Source organism: Sardina pilchardus, chromosome 15 (assembly GCF_963854185.1).
Source record: "Sardina pilchardus chromosome 15, fSarPil1.1, whole genome shotgun sequence".
Taxonomy (NCBI): Eukaryota; Metazoa; Chordata; class Actinopteri; order Clupeiformes; family Clupeidae; genus Sardina; species Sardina pilchardus.
Genome location: NC_085008.1, coordinates 29,545,199 through 29,567,698, shown reverse-complemented (window position 1 = coordinate 29,567,698; position 22,500 = coordinate 29,545,199). Strand labels below are relative to the sequence as shown.

At 49.3% G+C, this 22,500-nt stretch overlaps 1 protein-coding gene across 2 annotated transcripts in view; it reads left to right on the top strand.

The window, feature by feature from the left end:
* LOC134102244 (breast cancer anti-estrogen resistance protein 3 homolog) overlaps nt 1–20,402 on the top strand; it is a 63,712-nt gene extending 43,310 nt beyond the window's left edge. For both annotated transcript variants that reach the window (XM_062556289.1, XM_062556290.1), the window contains 9 exons: nt 4,618–4,746; nt 10,988–11,430; nt 13,051–13,151; nt 14,641–15,575; nt 16,385–16,500; nt 17,067–17,238; nt 17,552–17,663; nt 18,603–18,809; nt 19,097–20,402. In XM_062556289.1, coding sequence (XP_062412273.1) covers nt 4,618–4,746; nt 10,988–11,430; nt 13,051–13,151; nt 14,641–15,575; nt 16,385–16,500; nt 17,067–17,238; nt 17,552–17,663; nt 18,603–18,809; nt 19,097–19,272 — 2,391 coding nt within the window. In that variant the 3' untranslated portion in view covers nt 19,273–20,402. The remainder of the gene's footprint in view (nt 1–4,617; nt 4,747–10,987; nt 11,431–13,050; nt 13,152–14,640; nt 15,576–16,384; nt 16,501–17,066; nt 17,239–17,551; nt 17,664–18,602; nt 18,810–19,096) is intronic.
* The last annotated feature ends 2,098 nt before the right edge of the window (nt 20,403–22,500 follow it).

Sequence of the window (22,500 nt, the reverse complement as noted above, 5' to 3'; positions counted from 1 at the left end):
TGTGTAGCTTCAGCTGTGTGCTGTGCTGTGTTGATGTGTGTGTGTGTGTGTGTGTGTGTGTTGTGTATACATTAGACCCTCGTCATTTGCCATACGGCCCTCGTCATGTCATCTGCTCTCAGAGGATATTAGACTGCTGTGGATGTGCAGCTCAAGTATTGCGTTAGCATAGCATAGCGTAAAAATGTTTTTTGGAGACTGGTCTCTTCTTTTTTTTCCGAATGTGTGAAGTGCTCTCACTCCTATTGGTTATAGTGGAAGCTGATTGTCATAGCATTCGACCTGCACACAGAAGGCGTGAGTCAGTTGCGTGCGCTGGTGCGGCCCGCTGTGAGGTGGTCAGGCCTGCGGCCTGCTGCTGGACTCAGGAACGGAACCGGCCCGGCAGCGGTACGGTGAAGGTGTCTCTGTCTGAGTAAGGCTGCCTGCTATGTGGGTCAGGGGAGGGGAGGTGGGGTGGGGTGGGGTGGGTGCCACCTGAGGGGAGGCTGCAGGGGGTTCTGAGTCTGATCCAGGCTCTATGCTGACACGGACAGACCTGCCCTGCCCCCACTTCTGCCTTAAACACAAGCCCCAAAGGCGCACGAGAGCTCAGTGAAAGTGACAGCTTGCCCCCCCCCTCTAGCCTGTTGGTGATGCGCCCGAAGCCTGACAGGCCTCTCCACCCCTCCATCTTCCCCTCCCCTCATCCCTCCCTCCCTCCCTCCCTCCCTCCTTCTGTCTATCTTATACAGTATTCACCAGCATCCATAAGGCTCCTGTCCTCAGGGACTACAGGCGCATCAACATCCTGAGTCTGACACAAGCCTCTTTCATTCGCGTTGGCTCTTTGTCCCGGCCGCCGCCTGAGCTAAATAAAAGCTCCGTGGGCCAGGGGTCAGTGAGGCGCGCCGCCCGCGCCAGAGACGTCACCGCTGAGCAGCGCCGGTGTGGTGTGGTGTGCCGTGCTGGGCCAGGCTGCACTGGGTCGGGGTGGACATGTACTGTATTATTTAGTAGCGTTAGCATCTGCTTGTCAGAGCGGGTTTCACTGAGTGTTAGCACAGGGGCAATGAAGCTGAAAACACACCACAGTGCTTTAGTCACCTCTGACATCGTCCCCCACCACACACACACACACACACACACACACACACACACACACACACACACACACACACACACACACACACACACACACACACACACACACACACACACGTAGACACACACACACACACACACACACACACACACACACACACACACTTACACACACCACACACACACACCCCAGACTGCCCTGCACCAAAAATACATTTCCCCATTCCCTAATGAAGTCTGCCCACTTTAGCGTCTTATATGAGAGCTCTCACAAAATAACACAACAGTTCACCCTGGCCATAAAACCTATTTTAATCTGATGAGCCCAGGGGACTGATGCTTTCTCTCCCTCTCACTCACTCTTATACCCCTCTCTCTCTCTTTACCCCACCCTGCCTTTCTCTACCCCTCTTTTCCTCTCTCAATTCCCCCTCTTTCCTTCTCTCTTTCTCTCTCTCTCTCAGATGGGACCTAGTCATAAACGTATATTAAAGTGGGCACGGCTCCATGTGCCTGTCAGTGTCTGACTCGGGCTACTTAATTAGCTCTCGCTAGAAAACAAACAGCATCCATTTTCATTTAGAAGACACACTTTTCCGCCCCTGCACACACACACACACACACACACACACACACACACACACACACACACACACACACACACACACACACACACACACACACACACACACACACACACACACACACACACACACAGACACACACACACACACACACACACACACACACACACACACAGGCATAAACACACAGGCTTCTCCCTTGCTCTGTTGAAAAATTAAACAATTTCCTGGTGCTTGACGTCAATTTTATTTGGCATGTAATTTGTTGGGCCGTGTTGGAACACTTTTAAGAGATTTGTAGTCCTGTGGAGAGAGGAAGAGAGAGAGAGAGAGTGACAGAGAAAAAGAGAGAGAAATGGAGTGTGTGGGTTGGGGGGAGATGTGTGTGTGGGTGTGTGTGTGTGTGTGGGGGGGGGGGATGCATGAGCAGACGGCCAAGCAGATTTAGGTTTCTGGTGGTTTTCCGAGTGCTACTGTAATTGGCTACGGTTCTGGGCATGCTCATGTGGCTCTGGGTGTTTTGTGAAAGTAGTAGTTTTGGTCACTGGGGTTCAGCGAGCCACATTCTGAACATTCCATGCAGTGTTTCACTCCTCATGTCCAGGAAGCCACCGCGCTCTCTCTCTCTCTCTCTCTCTGTCTGACTCTCTCTCTCTCTCTCTCTCTCTCTCTGTCTCTCTCTCTCTGTTCAGGAGAGCGGCTCTCCAGGGGCCAGTGTGCTGCGTTCAGTCTCTGCTGCGCTGCACTCATTTTCTTTAATGCACTCCATGGAATCAAAGTTCTCATGGGGTATAAAGCAAAGCCATAAAAGTGTAGCTCTCACCTTCTCTCTTTCTCTTTCTCTTTCTCTCTCTCTCTCTCTTCCTCTCTCTCTACTGTAAACAGTTCAGCTCTGCTGCTGATTCAAACAGAAGCATTTTGAACTCAAAATATCTTTCTGCAGTGAACAACAACCAGAAAACTAAATATTTCCAGATTGCGTAATAGTTGATGGGAGTCATTAATCAGTGGCCAGTTGGTTCTACACACACACCCCGTCCATGTGTCCTTCACCCCGTGTGTGTGTGTGTTTGTGTGTGTGAGTGACGTCCAGTTGAATGGCTTTCTTTTATTTTGGTGTCAAAACAAAAACAAAACAAAAGGACGCCACTACTGCCAACACTCAAGAACATTGTGAACGCTCTCTCTCTCTCTCTCTCCTCTAACATTCCTAATTACAGTAACTCCCTGTGGTTGGGTGAATGAAAAGGAGAGAGAGAGAGAGAGAGAAAAGGAAAGCGAGAGAAAGAGAGAGAGAGAGAGAGAGAGAGAGAGAGAGTGAAAGTGAGAGATTTGGGGAGGAGGGAGGGAGAGACAGAGTTCTCCACTAAAACTGAAAGGTCTTTGTTAGAAACTGATCCTTGTGTTTTTCTTATTTTGCAATGGATAATAACAGTAAAACTAATTACAGCTGCAGAGAGCCGGTTGGTAATCAAGATATTACGATTAGAAATGGTCCGTAGTCCAGCGAGTCCTGTAATTCAGCAGTGGAGGCACAACAGTGTAGGGACTCTTGCCTGAACCCCTGATTGGTTCTGCCTTCAGGAACTATGTAAACGTATGCCCCATGTGAGGGAGATCTGTTCTACCAGCAGGAACTACAGTATGTGAACTTATGCCCCATGTGGAGGAGATCTGTTCTACCATCAGGAACTATGTGAACTTATGCCCCATGTGGAGGAGATCTGTTCTGCCATCAGGAACATCAGGATCTGTTTTGCCTCCGAGCAGATAGCTTCCACCATCAGCAGCTGTCAGTTCCATCAGGTTTCTTCTGTCTGAGTGGACACATGGAACCTAGAACAGTGGAACAGGGACTACGGTGACATCTAGCTTAACACCAAACTTATCATCAATGACAAGCAACTTTAATAAGCTGCCTTTTAATGTTTGTTGTGTAGTAAGCCACACAAGCAAGCCAAGCACAAGAACAGCAGATTTAATTCAAGTTGAAATGCTTCTGGAAAGAATCCCTGCCCTGGAGGGAACAGGGGGAGTATCAGTGCCGCTGCGTGCTAGCAGCAGGGAAGCCCATTGTCCTTGGTGCAGTTGGGCTTCCTCTTCCTGACGGGAGAGATGGCTCCTTCTCTCCTGCCCTTCAGCGTCTGATGACACAATGTGTGTTTTTCCCCCCGTCACCGGACTCCTCTGAAGGCCAGCCTGAGAATGAGTCATAAAGCAACATAGCGCTTCAGTGTCATGTGTGTGTGTGTGTGTGTGTGTGTGTATACACACACGCACAGGTGAAGGTAGGGCCTACCCTGAGGCCCAGGCGAGGGAGGTGCGTGTGTGTGTGTGTGTGTGTGTGTGTGAGAGGGGCAGGTCTTTGGGAGGAGCTACAGGAGGACTCATTCCTATCGGAAATGACAGCGTTGCGTCTCCAATCACAGCAGGTAGAGAGTCCAGCCTGCCACAGGGAGAGCAACAGCACAGAGAGAGAGAGAGAGAGAGAGAGAGAGAGAGAGAAGCGACGAGAGGCACAGAGAGAGACAGTGAGAGATTGTAAGAGGCAGTATTGAAGAGAGAGAGAGAGAGAGAGAGAGAGAGAGAGAGAGAGAGAAACGACGAGAGGCACAGAGAGAGACAGTGAGAGATTGTAAGAGGCAGTATTGAAGAGAGAGAGAGAGAAAGACACTGAAAGACGTACACAAAGGCTGCGAGAGAAACAGAGAGAGAGAGGAGTGTGTGTGTGTGTGCTTGGCAGGGAAAGAGAGAGAGAGAGAATCAATTGGAGAAAGAGAGAACTGGTCGGACATCAACACACACACGCACACACACACACACACACACACACACACACACACACACACACACACAGAGGAGTGTGGAGCTGCTGGATCGGGCTGTGCCTGTCACAGCCATGACTGTGAGGCCTCAGCTGAAAGAGCCTGTTGTTCCTGTGTATGTGCAGTTCTCCCGGGACAAGTACATCATGGACGGGCCGCCAGAGAAGCTGCGGCGGGAGCTGGAGGAAGAGCTGAAGCAGGCCAGCGAGGAGCCGCGCAGCCACGCATGGTACCACGGAGCCATCCCACGACAGGTAAGGCCCCTGATGCACACACACACACACACACACACACACACACACACACACACAGAGCACAGAGCACAGAGCACCACGCATTCAACAGCAGAGTGAGTACAGTACACACACGTATAGTACAGTACACACACACACACACACACACACACACACAGAGCACAGAGCACCACGCATTCAACAGGAGAGTGAGTACAGTACACACACGTATAGTACAGTACACACACACACACACACACACACACACAGAGCACAGAGCACCACGCATTCAACAGGAGAGTACAGTATACACACTCTCACACACAAACACACACACACACACACACACACACAGTATGTATACAGCAACCACACAGTTAACTTGGAGAGACTTCATCAATAGACAGGTAGACAGACACACACATACAGTACACACAGCACAAGATGTACAGTAACTCATTTTTATAGCACAATACACACCAGACACAGAGAGTTAACTAGGCTGTGTGTCACTTAGCATAGACACTTAATGGAGTAACTCCAAAGACAGGGGGGCACATCTAAAGAAATACATGCACTGTATGTATCTATGGACATGTACAGAGCCACTGTCACTGTATACCTATGTGTTAAACAGCAATTTCCTGTGTATTAGCCGCATTGTGTATAAGCTGCAGGACAGTGTTTTATGCAATTTAAAAGAAACAAAACCATATTAATACCATGTTAACTGCCCTAGTGTATTAGCTGAAGAAATGTTGCAAAATCAATGTATAAGCCGCGGCTAATAGTTTAGTTATAATTACAGTAGTAATAGCTGAGCTTCTATCATGTGGGAGAGCATCTGCAAAGAGAAGCACGTGTGCTCAAACAGGTACACATGTCCGGACACCATCAGGCACAGGACAGTGTGGTTTAACCAGAACCAAATATGGGACATTTCCAAGTGGGAGGGAACGGCTTGAGGTGTTTGGATGGATGTAATGGAGACTTGATGTTTACTGGTTTTTAAACGTGTCTGAAACATGTCAACATATTGATGGATGAGACAGTGCAGGTAGACTACAAGTAGAATGCCTCGGTCTTGTCTTCTTTTTTTGTGACATACTTGTTTTTCATGCACTCGTCTGAGTGTGTGTGTTTGTGTGTTTGTTTGTTTGAGATCTGTTAGTGAAAGTCATGCTGCTTCTCTGGCAGGGGAACATTCATGTCTTTGTGAAAAATGAAAATGTGATCACGCAGCATGCTCTGCTCGGCTGGCCATCCTGGTCCAAAGAGGCCGGACCCAGAGGAGGCTCCAGGCACTGCGCCGTCAACACCACAAACACATGGGCTCCAGTTACAGCCACACAGTGCAGGCAGCACAGCTAACGACCCTGCAGAGGATCTGTGACACATCAGGGCTTTGTCCATCTCCACTCTCTTGACTGCTGGCTATCTGGTCATCATTCCAACAGATACTGTATATGCCAGCCTTGGGCCAGAGCCAACTCTGGGTCTTGCTGGTGATTCACGTCATCAGCATCGTCTAGGTGGGAATGTGTGCCAGGTCTGCGTTGGGATCTCAGGTGTCAGAGCCTCAGCGGTGATTCTACTGTGACTCAAAACAGATCAGGCTCCAAGCCATCGTGCTGAACCAGTCTTAAGCCTCATGTCTAAATGTAACCGCATCTGCAGTGCATCATGGCTGGGCTCACTGCAGTATTCTGCTGGTGACTGGATTATCATTCCAGGTCAGGGCTGGTGCATGCCAAAGCCTCGCTGGTGATTAAATGATAGTTGTGTCAGACATGTGCCAGATTGGGGCGGGATTTGGAACCGAGATCAGCTGCTCATCGTCATTGCTAGACATCGGCACAAGATCAGTTCTAGAGTCTTGCTGATTATGACATCACAATGCCATGGAATCTTGCCGGCGTTCCATTCCGTGGCCTGAACCCCTTCCAGCACCAGTTGCTCTTTCTGTGCTGTGACACCTGCAGGCTCCTCATGTCGGTCATTCCAGAGAGTCAGAGACTTACATACCCCCCGTGCCATCTATGAGAGCAGAGACAGAGAGAGAAAGTGAGACAATGAGAGATAAATACTCGGGTGTCAGTGGATTCCCTTGGTCAGGCAACTGTGGTGGACAATCTGCTTTCACTGCTCCGTTGTGTGTTTGTGTGTGTATGTGTGTGTGTGTGTGTGTGTGTGTGTGTGTGTGTGTTTTGGGGGGCTATGTAGCTGGGCGCCTGTAGACATTCTGGTTGGTCGCTGTTGTGTGTGTGTGTGTGTGTGTGTGTGTGTGTGTGGGGGGGGGGTGGGGGGGGGGGGGGGTGGTGTCTGAGGCAGTGGGTCCGTGTAGCTGTAAACCTGTGGCTTGCATTGCATGAGGGCACAGCTGAGCATGTGGGGATCCCCGATGGACAGACAGGTGCCTAAGGGGACACCAAGCAGCAGCAGTAGAGGCCGCAGCTGAATGCCAGCGATGAGGAGGCAAGATGGTGTGAACTTGTGCAAGCTTTAATTCACACCGCTGGGGTTGGGTGTACCGCTGCAGTTTGTTATGTGAGCCCAATTTGCTGGAGAGCAGACTTACTGTAATATGATTCCTTTCTTAGTTGTGTCAAGATCTCTCTGCTCTGGATTCCAAGTGCCTCAGTAGCACACATGCAGATTAGAGGAAGCACGTGAAGTTATTCTTTCTGATGAATGACGATACTAACACACATTTCCTGTGTGATTATAGATGAGGGGCACCTGTCCACCAGTGGCCAGATTTTCAAAGAGTCAATCCATATAGAATTCCCCAACTTCCCACTTCCTGCTTGACCATCTCAAATTTGCTTCATATCTATGCCGTAAACAGCTGTCCTGAAAAAGTCCCCTCTTGAAAGAGAATCTTTTGGAAAAACCTGGTGGTTTTAGGTTGATTTACCCCCACCGCGATGGTCTAAACATGGCCAGCCCCTCACAGAAACACACAGCATGTTGACGTTGATGATGACGGGAGCATAATTTATAAATCTCTCGTCCACTTAAGCAGCCCTGGGTGTTGTTCCCCTCTGCAGCTGCGGCCTCGACCAGACCAGGCAGTTCATTTGGCCCAGTGCCCTCATCACTCTCCCTAAAAGCCTGCCTGTGTTAGCCCGGCCACAGCCCCCCGCTAATCACATTAGGAGCAGTCTACTCCAGTCTGCTGCCCCCACGGCTAACGCCACCCCCCGCCCAGACCACCAGCCACTACCTCACTACTACCCCCAGCATCTATTGTCTCCTCCCACACACAGAACTCCACTGTCTCACTCAGTGTGCAACACTTACTCCTCTCGCCAAGGCCATTTTATTATGATTCATGAACCTTTTATGGTTGTTTACTTCTGTGCTGTGCTAGTCTATGACTAAGCCTGTGATTGGGAGCGTGACATCTTCAGTGCTTAATTGACATCCTGTTTCTCAGGCGTGTGACGCGTGGGACACTAGCTCCTGTTATCAAACCATTCACGTGCACTGTTCTCTGATGATGATAAGATAAGATAAGATAAAGCACAGAAATACTGGTTGGTTAGGCTCATATCTTTATCACATACTGTAACAGGGGCCTGTCAAGCTCTCCCTCTACAGGAGATGTTGCACACACACACACACACACACACACACACACTAGATAAAAAAAACAGGCGGGGGGGTGGGGGTCGTTCAGGGTTCAGTGTGTGTGTGTGTAACAAGGAAGTCACTGGGGCAGGAGTGCCCATTTTGCGTCTTCTTTCCCCTAAGTGTTAGTCACTGCCTGAAGTGACGATGGCAGCATAGTGGCTTAGGACTAGGAGCTGGCCTAGCATGCAGTAGCCTGAGAAGTTGTGGGTTCAATTCCTGACCCCCACTGTTGTGCCCTTGATCAAGGCACTTAACCCCAAGATGCTCTGCGGACAATGTAATCCCTTGTAATGTAATTGACATGTGTAATATGATTGACATGTGTAAGCCCCTTGGGATAAAAGCGTGTGCTAAATGAAAAAAATTTAAAGGAAGGAGGAGCAGCACGGAGCGCTCGGACACACCCTTCACACCATTGTGCCGTTCACAAAGGGTGCGGCAGCACGCGGCACAGTGAGTCCACACAGGTCATATTTACAGACATGGCCAGGTGCCTTTCAGCAGGAACAAGTCCAACCAGCCAGGCAGGGCAGGAGACGAGAGGAGACAAGAGGGAACAACATGCATCTAGGGGCTGTTCTACGCAGATGATCTGCTGTTACTGATTCCAATCTGTGATCCAGTAATGCGGTTGTAGTTGCAGTATTTCAAACTTTTTATCCTCAGTCATGCCATACTCTTACACCACACTCATATCAACACATCTACAGTACATACACTTCTAGGACAGGTCACATAAGAGGCAGTATGAAAATAGTTATTAGGCAGTATAAACATAGATATAATTTTTTTTAAAGATCACAGTACTGGAAAAGTGCAAATGCATTGCAAACAGGCAAGATCATCATTCAGCATGATGAAGTTTCTATTTCTGTAATTGAATGTCTAGAGTTGTTATGGTTGTGGGGAAAAAGCTGTCTTTAAACGTGGATGTGCGGGTTCTGACAGACCTGCAACACCTTCCTGAGAGGAGTAACTTTTTAAAGTGTTCGTGGCCTGGGTGGCCTTGATTATGGTGCGGTCCTTTAAACCGATTCTGAAGTGACTAGTATTACTAAAGATGACACAGATGTTGCAAAACAGACAGGTCACACCCCAATCCAGGTGAACTGGTGAGAAAGTAGAACAATGTTGTTCCCACCGTTAAAAAAAATGAACAAAGGCCCTAAATTGTCTGGAGTATTACATAACTGCTAAAGATGTACCCAACATCAACACCCAACTCTGTGAAAACTGTCCTGTGACAAAAACCAATCAGACATGTAAAATAAACCCTGCTGTATCAGAACAGCTGTTTGAGATTACACGGAGGAACGGATCTCCAATAGCATCTTTAAGCAGTGAAATGGGCCTTTGAAAATGGCTTTGATTTTAATCGTGTTCAATGCCGTGTGTATTAGTGGAGTGTGTGTGTGTGTGTGTGTGTGTCTATGTGTGTGTGTGTATATATACTGTAGACTCAAATGCCATGGAGGGTAATTGGAGGTGTGTTCAGTGTGTGCTTAGCCGGGGGCATGTGATAGTGTGCCAACAGTACAGCTCAATGCCCACACACACACACTCACACACACAAATGCACACACACACACACGCACACACACACACACACACACACACACACAAATGCACACAAACAAATACACATACGCAAATACATACATGTACACACACACAACCGCACACACACACACACACACACACACACACAAATGCACACACATACACACACATGCACACACACACACATGCACACTAACAAATACACATACGCAAATACACACATCTACACAAACACACACACACACACACACACATACACACACACACACACACACACACACACACAAACACACATACATAAACACACACAAACAGCTGTACTAAGAGTTCAGACCCTTGAGAAGAAAACACCATTACACAAGCCGTCCCCAGAAAGCCTGGCGACATCAGCTGATCTTAATAGCTTTTAATATCACTCTTCCTGTGTGCAGTCTGAAGCCTGATTGTTGAGAGAGGGTGTTTTCAAACTCACTGATTTTTAATTAAATTTCCAAGCTCTCCAGCAGCTACCTTAAAAAAGATTGTACAAACAGAAACGCTTTTATTAAAGACCCTGCTGTAGTCCAAGGAAAAGTTTTTTTGGTTTTTAGGTCGACGGAGAAGGAATTCGATGAGATGATAAAAGTTGCTTGTAACATTTTCAGCTCAAATCGTGCTGCTGGTTTGACTTGATATGCAGTAATGATGCCTTTGAATGTCATGTTGATATGATGATGATGATGATGCAGTGTTGATGTTGATAGCCACATCACACTGACGCAATGACTGTAGTTACTGAGCAAATATTTGATGTGGGTATGCTGTGTATGGGCCACCCAGAGGGCAGGAGGCTCTGGGCCGAGACAGGGCCGTATCAGGACCAGATGTCCTCTACTGTCAGCTGCTGGCCACGGCCATGTAATCTGATACGTGTGGCGATTCCCATATGTAACCAGCTGTTGGGACTCTGTGGGTGGTGACAGCCCGGATGATGGTGTTGTATGCCTGGCTAATATGTGTGTGTGTGTGTGTGTGTGTGTGTGTGTGTGTGTGTGTGTGTGTGTGTGTGTGTGTGTGTGTGTGACAGGTGGCGGAGAACCTCGTCCAGAGGGACGGTGACTTCCTGATCCGCGACTCGCTGTCGAGCCCGGGGAACTACGTGCTGACCTGCCAGTGGAAGAACAGCCCGCAGCATTTCAAGATCAGCAAGCGCGTGGTGGCGCTGAACGAGGCCTACTCGCGCGTGGAGTACCTCCTGGAGGCCGAGGGCTTCGACAGCGTGCCCGCACTCGTGCGCTACTACGTGGGCAACCGCCGGCCCGTCTCCGAGGTGGTTGGCGCCATCATCTTCCAGCCAATCAACCGCGGCCTGCCCCTGCGCTGCCTGGAGGAGAAGTACGGCGTCGGGGCCCTGCGGCCGGACGGAAGCCATCTCGGCGACCGCAAGAGCCACACCTCCAAACGCCTGAGTCTGAACATCCTGAACGGCCACAGCCAGGACCAGGCCATCAGCAGGGGGAACCTCCTCAGGTGAGCGGAGGAGAGCCGTCTCAACGTGACGAGACATGGGGGGGGGCACATTTTGAGCAGTGTTGCTAGGCAACCACATTGGCCCGGGTTCAATTCCCACCCCGTGGTCCTTTCTGGATCCCACCCTGACTCTCTTCCTGTCCTTCTCGTCTATGCTATCTGATCAAAGGCATAAAAAGCCGGGGGCGCTGTGGCGCAGCAGGCTACAGTGTCCGTACCATTTACAGGTCCGAGTGCCCACGGGGACCCAGGTTCGAATCCGGCCTGTGGTCATATCCCGATCCCACCCCATATCCCGATCTCCCTCCCACATGTTTCCTGTCTACCTCTTCACTGTCCTATACTAATAAAGGCAAAAAGGCCCAAAAAATACTTTAAAAAAAAGAAAATCATAAAAAGCCCCCAAAAATATACTTAAAAGTCATCAGCCTACCCCCAACCTCATTTCCCTTAGCACTGGCAACCTACTAAAGGAGGGGGAGAACCGTTGACTGGTGTCTGTTCCGGGCCGTGATGAGGACTTGTTTGAGGGAGTGGAGGAGCATCTGCCCCCATGGCACCAGTTCAGGTTGTACTACCCCTCCTGTCCAGACACGCAGCTCTTGTTTTCCTGTAATCGACTTGATTAGGAGTAAGTGGCACAATTAGTCATGCAGGAAATGCTCTGGGCAATTTATAGGTTAAATTATAGTTACGTAACACAAACACGTGTTGTGTACTTAATGTTTTTACATTCTAGACTTTTAATATTTTATCTCTCTCTTCTACATAGCAACTAGTACATTATTATCACCAGAATTTCATCTCCTCACTGAAGTCTGAAATGCTCAAATTCCCTCTCTTTTTAATCAGTTTTTGGTCAACTTTTATAATCTGCGTGCCTCTCTTTTGAGAGAAAAGACAAATCCTTAGCTCCACAACTTCTAAGTGATTCTCTTTTGAGAGTAAAAAAAAAAAATACCCTTTAGCCCCCACAAGTTCTGAGTGATTCTCTTTTGGGAGTAAAAAAAAACCTCCACAAGTTGTCTCCTTCTCACGTGAAGGCAGCAGCAGCGGTAGCAGCAGCAGCAGCAGCAGTGCATGTTGAGCTGTGCTAACGTCCCCAGCGGGACGCCCCCAGAGATAAGTGCACCTCTGGATCGGGCCTCCCTGCGGCTGTGGATGTGGCTCAGGGCGGGTACAGCTCTCCGCTCTCCCTCCGCCTGGGACCCACAACACCCAGCGGCACTACAATGCCAAAGCAAACCCAGGACAAAAAATACCCCAACAAATTACAAGGTTGCTTATGCACAGAGAGGCACGTCGCTAAGCTAAAGGGATCCAGTGTCGCCCCCTTTTCTGGGTTTGAGGCGCTTTTTCTTTAGTCACAGTGGGCAAACCCATTTGTGTGTGTATGTGCGTGTGTATGTGTATGTGTGTGTGTGTGTGTGTGTGTGTGTGTGTGTGTGTGTGTGTGTGTGTGTGTGTGTGTGTGTGTGTGTGTGTATGTGTATGCGCCTGTGTGTGTGTGTGTGTGTGTGTTTGTTTGTGTGTATATATACTGTATGTGTGGGCAACATTTGGTGCTCTGAACTGAAAATGTGCTGTTGTGTTCTGTTCTCACACCCTTCCCCAAAACAGCAACAAGGACAAGTGTGGCAGCCAGCCTGCGTGTCTCAACCACGTCCAGGAGCGGCGCCGGCCTCTGAAGACACACCAGTCCGAGAGCTTCCTACCCCTCGGTCAGTTCCCATGCCGTCCGCCTCCCCTCCTCTTCTCCCCTCCCCTCCTCTCCTCCCCTCCCCTCCTCTCCTCTCCTCTCCTCCCCTCCTCCTTTCTCCTTCTCTCTACTCCACTCCACACCTCTCCTCTCCCCCTCTCTAATCCACTCCTCTCCTCTCCTCCCCTCCTCTCTTCCTCTCCACTCCTCTCCTCTCCTCCCCTCCTCTCCCCCTCTCTACTTCACCCCTCTCTTCTCCTCCCCTCCCCTCCCCTCCTCTCCTCTCCTCTCCTCTCCTCCTCTCCCCTCCTCTCCTCTTCTCCTCCCAGAACCCCCCTGCTGTGGGGCTCTTTTGAGTGTGTTTACTCTGTCTGGGCTGCTTTAAAGAACAGTGGGACGATAGGCGCGGCATGCATGACTTTTCCCCCCCTTTTCTCTCCCTCGCTTTGCCTTTGTGAGATTTAGGCTTTCATGTGAGTGAGTGAGTGAAGTTCACTTTAAATGCAAATAGAGCGCCGTCTCCCGAGGAAAAGTCTTTGAGAGCGCGCGTTTGTTTAATGGCATGGCAGACTGCCTGGAGAGCAGCCAAACCTGCAGCACGTGTGGCCCTGATCTGGCTCAGATCGGGCCCACATCCCTGGCACAGTTAGCTGCTATCTGTGTTACTTATGCTGAGAGGGGAACTGCAGGGAGTAATCTGTACCACAGCAGCACCTGATAGAGGCCTGAAGGATTATAATTATTATCATTATTATCATTATTAATATTATTATTATTATGCGTGATTATTAGGGAAGAAAGACATGTGGTGCATGACGGAACCCAACCCAGACTGGTTCTAGTGGGCTAGAGGACAATAGAGGAAGGTGTGTGCAGGCAGTGCTAAACATCTATGCTGAAGCACACCATAAATGACTAATCCATAAATACTGGGCTTGACATGGGAAGCAGGATTATTACACATCGTATTATTATGGAGGGAAACACACACACACACACACACACACACACACACACACGCAGCAGAGCACTGTGTGAGACTGCTATCAGCTTATCAAGAGTCCGTCAGGTATTAGGCCTTGTGTCCACCAATCGCGTTTTTTGCGCCGACGGCGACAATTTTCAATATAAAGTCTATGTAGCCCAGCGTTCACAGCGCAGAGCGCCCTCGGCGGAAAAAAGCTCTCGGGCGCTGATTTTTTACCGCAACGCTCAGAGCGCTCAAAGTTGAAATCTGTTCAACTTTTAGAACAGCGCTGGGCTCGTCAATGTCACTTCTCGTTATAAACCGTCTCCGGTTTTGGTAACTTAGCAACAATAAACACTTCTCGAAGCGCCGAGGAAAAGCGTTTTTTACGCTCTCAGCGTAACAAAACGCGATTAGTGGACACAGCACCTAACTGAACAGGCTGAGGAGCAGAGCCAGGAGTCTGGCCTCAAAGTATTCCAGAGAGTTCTGCAGGGGGTTCTCCTCTTGAACGTTAAAGAACTCTGTGATCCTTCATCCGCAGGCTCTAGACCTCCGGCCCAGCTTCCCCACATGGACCTGCAGCCGAGCCCCAAGTCCCCCGTGTTCCGGACGGGCAGCGAGCCGGCGCTGAGCCCCACCGTGCCCCGCAAGATGCCCCTGGAGATGCGCGCCGGCGAGGCCATCCGCGGCTCCGACAGCCAGCTGTGCCCAAAGCCGCCGCCCAAACCCAGCAAGGTGCCCGCCACGGGCATCCCACGGTCCCCTCGCCTACAGCACCTCACCCCCCCGCCCCCACTGCCCCCGCAGAAGCCCCAGAAGGAGCACCTCCTCCTGATGATCCAGCAGCAGCAGCAGCAGATGGCTCCGTACGGCCCCGAGGTGAACTACTGCGAGCTCAGCCCATGCGGCCAGGCGGACTGGGAGCGGATCAACGGGCAGCTGCCCGCTGGTGGCGGCAGCGTTGGCACACTGGGCAGTAACAGCAACAGCGGCAGCAGCAGCTACGTGGAGAGGCTGAGGAGAGACGAGGACCAGAGGAGCATCAGCACCACCAGCGGCGGCAGTAGCCTCAGCACGGCCAGCGACAACACGGCCAAGCTGGACCGCAGCTCCTACCACCACGCCATCGAGGCCCTGGACAACGCCAGCGACGACGACGACGAGGACTTTGATTTGGAGGAAGAGGAGGAGGAGGAAGACGGCCGGAGGCAACAGCCGGAGCGCGACGTCATCGGGAGGGGCGGAGGAGGAGGGACGGAGGTGGACGAGCTGGCCGAGGAGAAGCTGAGACTCCGGTTCCGGCGGCCGGTGTTCGAGACGGAGTCGCAGTTCCGGCCGGGCGAGACCACGTTCCGTCTGCTGCCCATGGCGGAGAACAAGCCGCTGGAGATGAGCGTGCTGAAGAGGTCCAAAGAGCTGGTGGTCAGCAAGGACCACCGCGTCATCGCCAAACACCTCCTGCTGGCCGACTGTCAGGTGAGACACACACACACACACACACACACACATACACACACACACACACACACACACACACACACTCATCACTTCTCATACGCTAACGGCCTCATCGGTAAACTGTTAGGTGAGAGACACACACACACACACACACACACACACACATCACCTCTCAAACGCTACAGGACGTATCGCCCTACACACATACGTAAAGTCCGCTTCACTAGCAGAGGACCAGCTTTTGGCTTGGCAGGGAAAGAATATTTGAAGTGTACTAGACAAGCACTTTACTGGTAGAGGCTCTCTCTCTAGGGCTTCTCAATGAAATAAATACGTTAGCACACTGGAAATGGAGGATCAACCTTGTTGTTGTTGATGGAGCTGGACATGTGTTAGTAGAATGGTGTTTTGCATGATGCTTAATGGTTACTGTGGACTGATAACACACTTTACAGTTTCTTGTCATTTCTGTCTGAATCTGTACTGTTCCTGCTGAAGATTGTTTCATTCAGCTGTATTTTAGTATCAGAGTGCTAGTCCAGGGACACTCGGCTGAAGTGTCCATAAAAAGGCTATTCTCGCACTGTAATGGAGCGGATCATTGAAATGTGATTATGAGTGTGTGTAATGTCTCCGATCTCTCAGTGGAATGGGTTTGAAAGTGGCGGAGGAGTTTCCTGTTTTCAGCCACTCAAGTAAAAAAAGATTTTTAGAAGCTTTTAAAGATCATTTTAAAAATAACACGATAACAATATCAGATATTTCAGGCCATTTCTGCTACAACAAAAGCCCTAAGTCTAAGGGTGTTCTAAATATGTTGCCAACAGGTTGCCAGGACACTGAACGTTTCCGAGGAGATGAAAGGTCAAATGGGTGTGACCTCTGGGCTGGAGCTGTTGACCCTCCCACATGGAAGGCAACTGCGTCAAGACCTGATGGAAAGGTAAACACCGACAGCAACAACAGCAACACACACACACACCCACATACTGTGACACATATACTGTAACTGAATGGCCTGCAGAGCTCAACAATATGCTGCCTTAGTTTTGACTGTCTCAGGAGAGAGGAGGAGGCTATGAGACTATGAGAGTGAGCAGAGCAGAGCAGAGCAGGAGACAGAGAGAGAACTGTAGCTTTATCCAGGCCCGATTACAGGAACAATGGCACACTCCCGTCCCGACCTTCATTACTGAAGCCATTAAGTAGAACGAGTCACACAAATATGGGGGATCAGACGTTCTTAATGTGTGCAGTCATTATAAGCTCTCTCTATCCCCATTCCCTCTCTTTTTCCCTCTCTTCCCCCTTTCTTTCTTTCTTTCTTTCTTTCTTTCTGCCTGTCTCAGTGACCCCCTCTACCCATGCCCCCCCCTCTCTCTCTCTGTCTCTCTCTCTCTCTCTCTCTCTCTCTGTCTCTTTCTCTCTCTCTCTCTGTTGGTGGGTTTTTAATGACTGTACTAAAGTATGTTTGAGATTAAAAGATCCTCTGTCCCCCTGGGCCCCTAGGCACCACACCATGGCCATCGCGGTAGCCGTGGACATCCTGGGCTGCACAGGGAGCCTAGAGGAGCGCGCCGCCACCCTCAACCGCATCGTCCTGGTGGCCCTGGAGCTGAAGGACGCCATGGGGGACCTGTTCGCCTTCTCCTCCATCATGAAGGCCCTGGACATGCCCCAGGTACTGCAGCACCCAGTCACCGCGCCAGGGGGCGCTCACAACACACACGCGTTTTAGGGGCTTTTGTTTAGGAACACAAGGGGCAATTGCTCTGTCGCTAGTTTGGAGTTTAACACGGTTTTAAACTGGAGTTGGAGTTTAAAACCGTGTTAAACTCCAAAACTAGCGACAGAGCAATTGGCCCCGAGGAATTCACTAAGACTGCGTCCACTCTGTTTTGACCTTTGTTTTCTTATCCTTCTGTCTTTCTCTCTCTCTCTTTCTCCCTCTCTTGTGCTCTCTTCCTTTCTTTCTGCCTCTCCCCTCTCCACAGATCACACGGCTGGACCACACTTGGACCACCCTGAGGAGAAAGTACACTCAGACGGCCATCATCTATGAGAAGTCTCTCAAGCCCTTCTACAAAGGCCTGTACGAGGGCACTGGTGAGTTAGTGTTAGCGATAGCGTTACTCTAGCACCACACCAGAGGGCAGGAGTCAAAAATAGGCAACATACAGTACGACACGCTTTTATAGAACTGGAAAATAGCCCATGAAGCTCGATATCCAAGTTGCCTACTATGTACAGTGCATGGTGGTAACTCTAGACCCCCTTGAAACTCAAAACATTCATTAGGTAACAGTCTCACCATAAACAGAGTCAGCCAGAGCCTGTTTCATAAGCGAGAGGTCAGGCATAGTGAAAGGAAGCAGGGTGTGTTGGACTGTCTGAAAACAGGGACAGGGTGGATATCAGTGACCCTGCCAAGAATGGCATCACTGTCTATTCTTAGTGTGGCTTTTCTCTTCAAGTGTTTGAAGCGGCCATGCTGGAAAGAACAGTCCTAGTTGTGGACGTCTGTTGCTATTGCTGTCTGATACCATGACATCATGTAATGAGCAGCAGCTGAGAAGGTCCCCAAATAAACATCTGATCTGACCCTCCGAACGCTCTCTCTCTCTCTCTTTCTGTCTCTCTCTCCATCATTTGCCCTCCCTCCATCTCTGTTTTGTCTCTCCATCTTCTTTCTGTCTCTTTCCTCTTCTCTCTCCTCCTCATTTCTTCCTGTATGTCCGTCTCCCTCGACTCTTTCTCTCTCTCTCTCTTTATTTCTCTCTACTTGTGGTTGTCACTCTGTCTGTTTTCCACCTCTCTTTCTCTCCCTCTCTCCAAATTAAAACAAGTTTTATTGGCATGCGAGACTTCTATAACCATTGCCAAAGCAATGCAAATTGGGTAGACAAACAACACAAAGTGTAATAAATAAAAAATATTGGAAATAAAGCAGTTGTAAAAAAAATAGGGAAAAAAAGAAATGTTAATCCATCTCTTTCCACCCCCTCCCCATCTGCCCCCCTCTCTCTCCTTGTTGCCCTTTTGTAGTGGAGGTGCCCCTGAGCAGCACCACTATCCCCCTGCTACTGCCCCTGTTGACGCTGATGGAGCGTCCCGCCGTGGCCTTTGAGGGCATGGAGCTGTGGGAGAGCAACGACCAGGGCTGCGAGATCATGCTGCGCCACCTAGAGGAGGCTCGCGCCATGGCACACAACGCAGACATCTACACTGCCAACGCAAAGAAAGCGCTGCAAGGTAGGGTTAGAGCGTATGCATGCAAACTCACACAAACACTCACACTCACACACACACACACACACACACACACACACACACACACTTTGTGTGGACTTCGCTTTGGACAAAGGCGTCTGCTAAATAATCAAAACCATAACCATAACACACACACACACACACACACACAATCAGGCATGTGGTTCAAGATAACACTCTTATGCATGCAAACACAGAAGGGAAATTAAAAAGCAAATGAAGTGGACTCCCTCCCTGCCCTGACGCGTCCTTCCTTCCTTCCTCCGCAGATGTGCAGGCGGACGCGGACCTGCTGGAGATCTTCAGGACGGACTTCCAGCTGCGTCTGCTCTGGGGCAGCCGCGGTGCGGCGGTCAACCAGGCCGAGCGTTACGACAAGTTCAACCTCATTCTCACGGCCCTGTCCAGGAAGCTGGAGCCGCCGGTCAAACACACGGAGCTCTAATCGCTCCGCTCGGTCGTTCGCTCGCTCGGCCCCCACGCGGAATGCAACTGGACTTTATACGTCTGCTAATGAACAGTTATTGTGGCCTGTAAAATGGACGTTGATTCGGTAATTAAGGCCAGGCTCACGGAAGGACACACCAGCCTCGGGACTCCACTCACGTGGAGGCTGGTGGAGGTGCACTTTTTTCCCCCAGAAGTCCTCTGGACATAGACTCACATGTGTGTATGTGTGTGTACAGTATGTGTGTTTGTACACAGTGTTCACCAGACTTTGTCTCGATCTACGTCTGAACAGACGCATGAGAGGCAGTTGTTGCCAAGGCACAGCTGAGTTGGAGAAGCCTCATGTTCCACAGGACTCTAGCGCCTCTAGTGGACGAGTAGTGAAACACCACTCGACAAGTGGACCTAGAGTGGACCTGTACTCCTCACGGGACTGGACTCTTTCAGATCCTGGACTTTTTAAAAAGTGTTGTTGTAAAAATGAAACTCTGGTATGGATGTTGTATCTCAGTGTTGATGTGTTGAACACAGCGATGATAATGCCAAGGACGTAGTAGTATTAGGCCATTGAGAAGGGGTAGTTGTACAGAGACAGGCAGGTGACTGCATGACTATACTGAAGAAACCAAATGGTGGGAAACGTGGTGGGTTCCAAGCGCTAAAGCTAGACCCAAGCCTGCTGTAGAAACCCACTGGATTTATGGTGCAATTCTGCCCCTCCCCCCCCCCAGCAGTCTTCTCCGCAGGTTTTGAAGAGTACTGTTTGCACATTAACAGTCATGTATCGCCAGTGAAATGAAATGTTCATCTGGTGTCTGCTGTGCTTCAGTAGGTTGTGTCGACCTCACATACAAAGGTGTAAATATGTTGGTTAATAACGTAAGCATGTTAATGCAAGGCTGTAATATATTTCCTTCTTAATATTATTGACCTGTAAATAGAGCCTCATAATAATTTTAATATCTTTATATGGAGTATTGCGATATGAATAGATCAAGAGAGGTTTAAATAAAAACTACTTTTTAACTCCTATATCCTTCTCATGTTCAGGAGGTTCCTTCTTAAAATCCTGTCGTAAGACCATGTGTTCCAAAAGGCATTTGGTAATAAACTAGGTGAACAACTGATTTGTGGATTTTGTTTCGTCACTCCAAAACGATTTTGAAGAATAGTGTGTGCTTTATTCTGTTGTGTAAATAACCAAATATGAATAAATATTCTATACTTGAGAATGCACAGATAGTACTATACATATGCCATGGCTGAACGAAGTTGTGGTGTGCCAAAGAGGGGATAGGACTCAGACTTGTATGTACATTTTATTAGAACAATGTATGGAAAGAGAACAGGATGAATGCCATGTGTCACAACATTTAAAAGTATAAGGAAACATGCCCACGAGAGCACAGATGAGGACGTACTGCCATCCAACTGAATTTCTGTACATTTCAACGTCAACAACAACAGAAAAAACATTGTCGTCGGTGGTCCGTGCTGCGGTTCTCCACAGTTGGTGTGTCCACCGGGGTGATGCTCCTGCTCCCAGAGGTCGAGCACGACTGGGTGACAGGCCTCTCAAAGTGGTGTGTTGAGAGAACAGTACATACTATAGAATCAGTAAGATAATCGTTACAATGCATCGATGGGTTATGTTAAGATATGCACAATACTCGATGATGTGGTGAAAATGGCCTGTTACTGCTGTTTAAATCTATCGATGAATTTGTCTAATTAAGATGGCGATGACGATATTAATAGTTGTATGGCAGCATGGCTCTTGGCAGAAGAGCGCCCTCTGCAGGATTAGTTAGTGTTTTACATGAAGCATGGTGTCTAACCTGGAGCACTACAGCCTCTGCTGAGAGGGGCATCATTGTTCAAATATACACATCCAGAATGAGATGCCAGAGTAAGGTGCAACAGTAACCTACTTTCACAGACCATGCCTGCAGCAACTTGTTATTGAAAAGAAGTTTGATAAAAACAAAACACACATGGAGTGATTATAAGTCAGTTTTTTACAATGAGACAGCACTGGATTACCACCTTAATGCACTCTGGTACAATCGGGTTGTGTGAAATGTATGTCAACAGTCAACACTAAACTGGATGTATTAACCAAGTCAACCTGTGCGACACTGTAGTCGCTAAATACTGTCTTTTCCCAAAAGATGAACAGAGCAGGGGAAGTCTGTAGTCTGGCTGACTTACGCCAAAATAACAGGCACGAGCCACCACAAGTGACCTTGCCAGAAAGCACCCAGCAGGGGCTGAGTTACAACCACAGCACTGATGATTGTTACCCAAGACAAGGTCTCCACTATTAGACTCCATTTGAAGAAATGAAAAAGGCCCCAAAGAAGCATCTCTCATAAGAAATCCATAACACACACACACACGCGCGCACACACACACACACACTCACATACACAGTCACCTTTACACACCCATCAGCAGCTTCACATTCGACATAAACAAAAACAATCCCGATGCCATGAATAGGAAGGGTAGGATAGGATAGGAGACGTCACAGTTTCCAATACTCGAATAATTGATAGGTCAAAAGGTCAAAAGGTCAAAAGGTCAGCCACATGGACGTGGAGGAGCTGCCCCTGCGCTGCCTGGAGAAGTACGGCGTCGGGGGCCCTCCGGCCGGACGGAAGCCATCTCAGCGACCGCAAGAGTCAGACCTCCAAACGCCTGAGTCTGAACATCCTGAAAGGCCACAGCCAGAAGCAGGCCATCGGAGCAGACGGAATCTGCTGGAGAATTGGAGCAGATCTGGTTTGTCTCTGCTGAGACTCAGGGCAGATCTGTTGTAAATCTCAGCTAGATTCAGAACAGATTTGTTGTAAATTGGAAATTGCTGGAAATTGCTGGAAATTCAAAGGAGATCTGTTGTGAATCTACCAGATCTGACTCATATGTGGTGTATATATATCGACCAGATCCAGACCAGATCAACTACTCAGTCAGCTGGATCAGGCTGAGATCTGATTCGAAGTCTGAGGGATCCAGCTGAGACTGGGTTTCTAGGTGTGGGGTCCAGCCCAGACTGGGTTTAAACCTGCTGTACCCAACACACTCCTCCGTCACAGGGGACCGTAACAGGCAGCAACAAGGGGCTACTCAGTTTGAGATCTTTAAAATACAAACGTCTCTTCTTTTAGGTGTCCTTTCCCAGGAGTAACCACAGCATTGTATATCAGAGAAGGGCCAAAGC